General features: G+C 41.8%; 2 protein-coding genes across 7 annotated transcripts in view; both read right to left on the bottom strand.

The window, feature by feature from the left end:
• The window catches only part of zgc:172323 (glial fibrillary acidic protein), a 5,299-nt gene extending 4,270 nt beyond the window's left edge, over positions 1 to 1,029 (bottom strand). For 3 of the 4 annotated variants that reach the window (XM_032519419.1, XM_032519420.1, XM_032519421.1), the window contains exons 1-2: positions 534 to 1,029; positions 88 to 247 (exon numbers count right to left, since the gene is read on the bottom strand). In XM_032519419.1, the coding sequence (XP_032375310.1) occupies positions 88 to 247; positions 534 to 757 (384 nt within the window). In that variant the 5' untranslated portion in view covers positions 758 to 1,029. The remainder of the gene's footprint in view (positions 1 to 87; positions 248 to 533) is intronic. The other variant, XM_032519422.1, reaches the window with a different exon arrangement.
• Positions 1,030 to 1,114: 85 nt separating this feature from the next.
• The window catches only part of tstd3 (thiosulfate sulfurtransferase like domain containing 3), a 33,739-nt gene continuing 27,817 nt past the window's right edge, over positions 1,115 to 7,036 (bottom strand). For 2 of the 3 annotated variants that reach the window (XM_032519418.1, XM_032519416.1), the window contains one exon: positions 3,487 to 3,701. In XM_032519418.1, coding sequence (XP_032375309.1) covers positions 3,653 to 3,701 — 49 coding nt within the window. In that variant the 3' untranslated portion in view covers positions 3,487 to 3,652. Of the gene's footprint in view, positions 1,263 to 3,486; positions 3,702 to 7,036 lie in introns of those variants that run through there. The other variant, XM_032519417.1, reaches the window with a different exon arrangement.

Below are 7,036 nucleotides of genomic sequence, written 5' to 3'. Positions count from 1 at the left end.
GAATAGTTCATTTTGTTTTGGCCAAAAGTCTCACTGCAGCTGGAAAGAAGCTCTTATATGAGGGAAGAAGTATGGGGGTAGTTTTACCTTGTCAATGTACACAGCCAGTCTGTCATTGAGGACGATCATCTCCTGTCTTTCAGTTGTGCGGGTGTTGAGGAATTCATGGTTTTCAGCTGCAGCCACATCCAGATCTATGGGAATTTCTCCACTCGGCCCGACACAGACCAAGGCTCCTGCACTCCCACTGAAAAGTTACCCAGAAGGGGTAAGTATGAAAAGATGTGAATGTTTCTTGTACTAAAAAGTAGTAGGGGAACATACATTTTTTGAAGATTATTTTTGGGCATAGAAGTAGAAAGTTACATGAAAAGTTGTTAAAAATTGGACTTTAGAACTTGAGTGAATGTACTTAGTTACATTCCACCACTGACAATGATGTATAATAGGCTGATCTGACTGTATAGCCTAATTACCCATAAACCCTACACATGTCCATGTGTAGGCCCTGTACTGTAACTGACACAGCTTACCCTGCTCCACCCATGCGAATCCTGCGTGCAGCTGAGACATTCCTTCGTCCCACTGACTCCGCACGCATGCCTCTGGCCCCGGCTTTGCAAGAGTAGCCGGCGGAGGCATGACGGGCGTCTTTCCTGGTGGGGGATGGACTGGACACCCTGACCTGGTAGGACGAGCTGCTGCTGTCCTCAAAGTGCCGGCGGTAGGATGAGATCCTCTCTGGGCTGCGGCTCATGGTGGCGGCAGCGACTGAAGGTGAGATGACGGAATAGAGATGCTCGAGCAGGGCTTGTCTGTGGTTTACTGCACTTCAGGGCTGTACGACCTTGTTTGCACTCCCTGATTGTCAACCCGGTCTCAGGTTTTATACCGCCCGTTGCCAGCCATACCCCCAGCTCTGTCAAAGACAGCCCAGTTCATGAGCCAACACCTGTGGAATCTCGAACCTCTGCACCAACTCAGGCTTGACCTGCTGCTCCGATATCTGTCAGCAGATCGTGAGGAGCCGAGCTTGGCTGGGATATCGACTTGGGATCACGTCAGACTCCCGTTTATCAGAACCACAGTGGGCTCTGCCAGTATTACCCACCCCATCAGTGTCCAACACGGCACTCGGCAGCAGACAGGCAAGGTCCGGTAGCATCCAGAAGGTGCAGCACTGATGTGATCTGCTCTGATGGGACGAGGGGCTTTAATTGAATGCTGAGCAGAAGCTGGAGGGTGACCTGATGAGGCTGCGGCTGAAGGGGGAGCCCAACAAAGAGCCCCAGCAAGATTTGGCATAAATTAGTACATATTTGTCTGATGTTTTCATCATATTAAAACCATAGCAATCAGGGGGAAAAAGAGAATGAAATGAACTGCTTCTGAGGGAAATAAGGAGGCAGAAGGAAAAAAAAGTCTGGAGTTCACGGTTGACATGGCACAGTGATATGAGGGGAGAAAACAGTGCTTGTGTCTGTTTAGGGTGAACACCTTACAGGGGGACTTGGTCCCGGGTCAGTCCTTAAAATGTACCCTAAACATTAACTAGCAACATTAATCCTTGTAGAAATCACTCAGGTCACACACACACAAAATCTGAGGTTTCTGCCTGTTAAAAAGCCGGGTCTTTGTAAATTATAGAGTGTGGTCTAAACCTACTCTATATGTAAAGTGTCCTGAGATAACTTCTGTTATGATTTGACACTATAAATAAAATTGAATTGACCTGTCCAAAAGCCAGCTGCTATTGGTTTTCAGTGCATTGAAACAAACCAAGTTATTTTAACTATTGTACTGTACATGTCTTGATGGATTAAGCAAGCATCTATTCCTTTCCTTTGACCTCAGGTCTAGCAGCAGCTCGGGACTTTAGGAGAGAGGTGCAATCTGTCCTGTCATGTGAACAATCAATCTCCACCAACCAGCTCTTTTTTTGATGCAAGTAAATAGCATCACTCGTCACTGTGGTATTTTCCGTCACAGTATTTACTGGCAACCCCAACTACCACCTTCAATGACTCATTCGGCTAACTGCTAAGCTAATGCTTCCTTTCAGAGCAATTCATTGCATTTGGTGCTTTCTGAATTCGACAGGCTTTATGATGAGGTGTAGTGAGACTCACAGGCCTGCGTGAAGTTAACCCTCCTGTTGTCCTTGGGTCAAATTTGACTCGTTTGCAAAAACTTTCTCTATATCTCTATATATATATATATATATATTTATTTCATATAACTATGACAAAAGAACATTGAAAAAAGTGACAAATGTTGAAAAAAACTACAAAAACACAAGGATAAAAAAAACAAAAACATTTTTTTTAAGCTGAAAAAGTGACCCAAAAAATTGGAAAAAGTGACAAAAAAGCAGCAAAAATATTAGAAAAAGCAACAAAAAATTGTTAAAAAACTGACTAAAAATGTTGAAATTTCAAAGCAGGAAAAGATAAAGTTGCATGGTCGATGGGAAGACAACACAAGGGTTAAATATTAAGAATCATTTAGAGTTTGTCCTGTCATGCTGGTAGAATACGGTTTAACATAAGCAGAAATAACATTAACACTTCTGAGCCACATTATTTAGTCATGCATCTGGAAAGTCACTCCGAGGTCAGTTTCCTATTTAGTGTCGATGATTTGGTGTCAACAAGCTGCTGATGATTTAGAAATCTTATCTAATTACCTATCAGGATATTATTTCTGTCCCCTTGGAGTTTCATGTTTCATAAGCTGTAAAAAGGCAAGTTAATAGGGAACAAGGTCCGTGGTTGTAATTCTGTAGTAGAGGCGTTTTTCTCAGTTAAAAACAAACCCATTTATTATCATGGATGACAAAGGAATCTGTGGAGGGTGGGTGGCAAATTCATACGGAGACACAGTGGATATTAGACATGGCCCTCCAATACATAGATCATCTTATAACTAGTGGCTGTCACCCCAGCAAGTGACCCTATGCCTATTTATATCACAAGTTATTCAAATCATAGGTGTGGTCCCGTTGTTGTTGGCGTGTCCTGCGTGTGACGGTTCCTTTCCACTTTTTTTTTTTCCCTAACCACAACCGTCCCGTTGTTGTGGCCAGCGTTTGGCGTTTCATTTTCGCCGGTTGGTTCCCAGAGCAGCCCAGCGTCATGGCAGTTCGTGAAATGGTCACGTTCGAAAACCGTGACATGTACATAAAACAATAAATCCAAATTACGTGACCATTTCACAAACTGGCGTGAGGCCGGGTGGGCTACGTCGCTCCAGCTTGCATTGCCAACATAAAATAAAATAAAAATTAAAGTATTGTCCTGTTGTCAGCTTCAGCTGAGGAGTAGTTTGCCCCCACACGTCCAATATTCAAAATAAAAAAAATAAAAAAATCAGATATGTCAATTTTTTTTAAAGAGATTTAAGAGAGCCTCATTTATCTGGAAGAATCACACCCCCATCAAATAAATGTCCTCTCATCTTCTCAAAAAAGACAAAACACAAACTAAATGTTAATCAAAACTATAATTTAATGTATTGAATGATGGTGGCCACAACCGCAGATGCATCTGTGACTTCATTTTAACTCACAGTCATACACAGTTAAGGAGTCATTGGCGTAGTCTGGAACAAAAAGAAGCGTATTTTCTTTCCGTTTGGTTATCCCTGGATCATTTCATTCGTTTTTCACCCAGTCTTGCCATCCACCCGGGTAATGTTTAATGCTACGAAGGAGAGAAAAAAGGAAGTAAGTGAATAAAAAACTAAACAGCATTTGTTTTTTGTGGTTTTTAATTGCATTTATGATCACTTGAGAATGACAGGGAAAGGGGGGAAGGGGGACAGAGAGAGAGAGAGAGAGAGAGAGAGAGAGAGAGAGAGAGAGAGAGGATGACACGGAGCAAAGGTCAGATGCAAACCTGTCCCTGAACCACCCAAGGACTACACAAAGCCTACATGGGGTACACACTCAACAGGTGGGATACAGGTCACCCCAACGCTGTCAGGGTTTGACTTTACTGTATATTAATATGCTGGATTTAATGATTTCATTTAGAGCCCAACCAATTTCAGAATCATTTCTATGACAAATAAATGATTCTCCTAAATGAATATTTAAAAAATAAAATAAAAACGGACGGTCAACCATGTTATGGGTGTTGGCGTTGCATAGTCTGTCCACCAGAGGACGCTCTACAACGTCCCTGTTTAGTGTTGCGTTGCATAGTCTGTCCCAGTAGGACCGCTCTACACACGTCCCCTGTTAGTGATGGCGTTTCATAGTCCCTGTCGCACCAGGGACCCTCTGCAACGTCCCTGTGAGTGATGGTGTTGCATAGTCTGTCCACCAAGGACGCTCTACAACGTCCCTGTTAGTGATGGCTTTGCAAGTCTGTCCCCAGAGGACGCTCTACAACGTCCCTGTTAGTGATGGCGTTGCATAGTCTGTCCACCAAGGACACTCTACAACGTCCCTGTGAGTATGGGTGTTGCATAGTCCTGTCCACCAGAGACGCTCTACAACGTCCCTGTTAGTGATGGTGTTGCATAGTCGGTCCACCAGGACGCTCTACAACGTCCCTGTGGTGATGGTGTTGCATAGTCGTCCACCAGAGGACGCTCTACACGTCCCTGTTAGTGATGGCGTTGCATAGTCTGTCCACCAGAGGACGCTCTACAACGTCCCTGTAGTGATGGGTTGCATAGTCTTCCACCAGAGGACGCTCTACACGTCCCTGTAAGTGATGGTTGCACAGTTTGTCCCCCAGAGGCGCTCTTTGTTAAAGGACTTTGAGTTTCATATATTAAGTTTGTATTTTTATACATTTTATTTATCAGAACTTTAATATATTGTGATGTTTCTCTGTTATGTTGTGACAATAAAACAAATGATCACACTATTTTAGTGAGAACTCATAACTACAAATAACTGTTAGGGAAATCTTTGTATTTTGTTAACGCGTTTCTGGATTGAAAAAAAAGAAAATTATATATATAGGCCATTTTATTGGATTTTTAAATAACAAAATATTTGTATTCTATCAACACTAAAAATCCTTCATCGGTCAGGCTCTGATTTCATTCACTACGTTTATATGCACATAATATTCCGGTCGTTGCCCTTATTCCGAAAAAGACAATATTCCGACAAGGCTGTTTACATGACTGTATTGACTGACCTGTATCAAATTTGGAATATTGTCAAACTTGGAATAATAGCGGAATATTGGTGTGCATGTAAACGTACTGAAGGTTAGACTTTTGAGCCAATTAGCGCTCAGCGGATAAACAGTAACCAATCTTTGGTTAGTCAGGTGTTCTATTTGAAAGCACAGACAGTTTTTGACCCCCACGCAGCCAGCCAGCCCTCACAGTCCCCGATGGTTAGGAGAAACCATTTGAGCTGTACTGGAAATAAATGGAACTACTGGATTTGACTGACAACTTGGACCTTAATTGATCAAACAAAGTAAAAAGTGTGTCAACTATTCAACCTGGGGTACAGGGTACCTGTGTTTTGGATTTTGTATGTCTATATGTGTGTATGTACTTAGGTTGTGGTTATAAGCTGCTACCACAACACAGGGTCTACCACACTCTTGAATGTAATTTGTTTTTTATGTTCTGTAAAACAGATAAACTAAACTACTGCGCCTCAGTGGCTTAACCATAGGCTAGCCTCTACAGTAGCTTTTTTCTACTTTTCAGCCAGGTACTGGAGATGTGCTATGTGGCAGCTCTCAAAAGAGCACTGCATGATGGGTTGGCATTATGCAACAACGGGTCCAAAATCTCAAGTTGGTTAAACTTAATACTGTCTTGTGGTGAATTATAACCTTATAACCTTAAAATGTACTGGTATTCTAGCCTTTGAGGAATCAAAAAAAGATCGTTTGGAAATTGATCTTAATGCCTTAATTAAAAAAAGAAATTAGGAAAAATCCAACCTTTTAAGGACACCAATTTTCTTTGTGAATGAACAATGTATTGTAAATAAATTTGTGTGAATTATAACCTTATACCTTAAAATGTACTGGTATTCTAGCCTTTGAGAATCAAAAAAGATCGTTTGGAAATTGATCTTAATGCCTTAATTAAAAAAAGAAATTAGGAAAAATCCAACCTTTTAAGGACACCATTTTCTTTGTGAATGAAATGTATTTTAAATAAATAAATTCTTCTTCTTAAATACAGGGGCATAAGTATACCCCCCCCTATGTTAAAATACAGGGGCATAATATACACCCCCCATGTTAAAATACAGGGGGCATAAGTATACCCCCTATTTTAAAATACAGGGGATAGGTATACACCCCCTAGTTAACTACAGGGGGCATAAGTATACACCCCCCTATGTTAAAATACAGGGGGCATAGTATACACCCCCTATGTTAAAATACAGGGGATAAGTATACACACCCTATGTTAAATACAGGGGGCATAAGATACCCCCCCTATGTTAAAATACAGGGGCATAAGTATACACCCCCCTATGTTAAAATACAGGGGGCATAAGTATACCCCCCATGTTAAAATACAGGGGCATAATATACACCCCCTATGTTAAAATACAGGGGGCATAGTACACCCCCTATGTTAAAATACAGGGGCATAAGTTAACCACCCCCTATGTTAAAATACAGGGGGCATAGTATACACCCCCCTATGTTAAAACACAGGGGCATAAGTATACACCCCCCTAGTTAAACACAGGGGCATAAGTATACCCCCCTATGTTAAAAATACAGGGGGCATAAGTATACACCCCCCTATGTTAAAATACGGGGGCATAGGATACACCCCCCTATGTTAAAATTCAGGGGGTATAAGTATACACAACCCTATGTAAAATACAGGGGGCATAAGTATGCCCCCCCTATGTTAAAATACAGGGAATAAGTATACACCCCCCTATGTTAAAATACAGGGCATAAGTATACAACCCCCCTTATGTTAAAAATCTGCCTGCTTCTATGGGAATTTATTTTTAAAGGCCATAGATCAGGTGGTGCCTCCTGATAAAGTTCCCTTGGCCTTTGGAATTAACCCCCCCCCCCCC

Source organism: Etheostoma spectabile, chromosome 6 (assembly GCF_008692095.1).
Source record: "Etheostoma spectabile isolate EspeVRDwgs_2016 chromosome 6, UIUC_Espe_1.0, whole genome shotgun sequence".
Taxonomy (NCBI): domain Eukaryota; kingdom Metazoa; phylum Chordata; class Actinopteri; order Perciformes; family Percidae; genus Etheostoma; species Etheostoma spectabile.
This window is presented reverse-complemented; position numbering and strand designations above follow the sequence as displayed.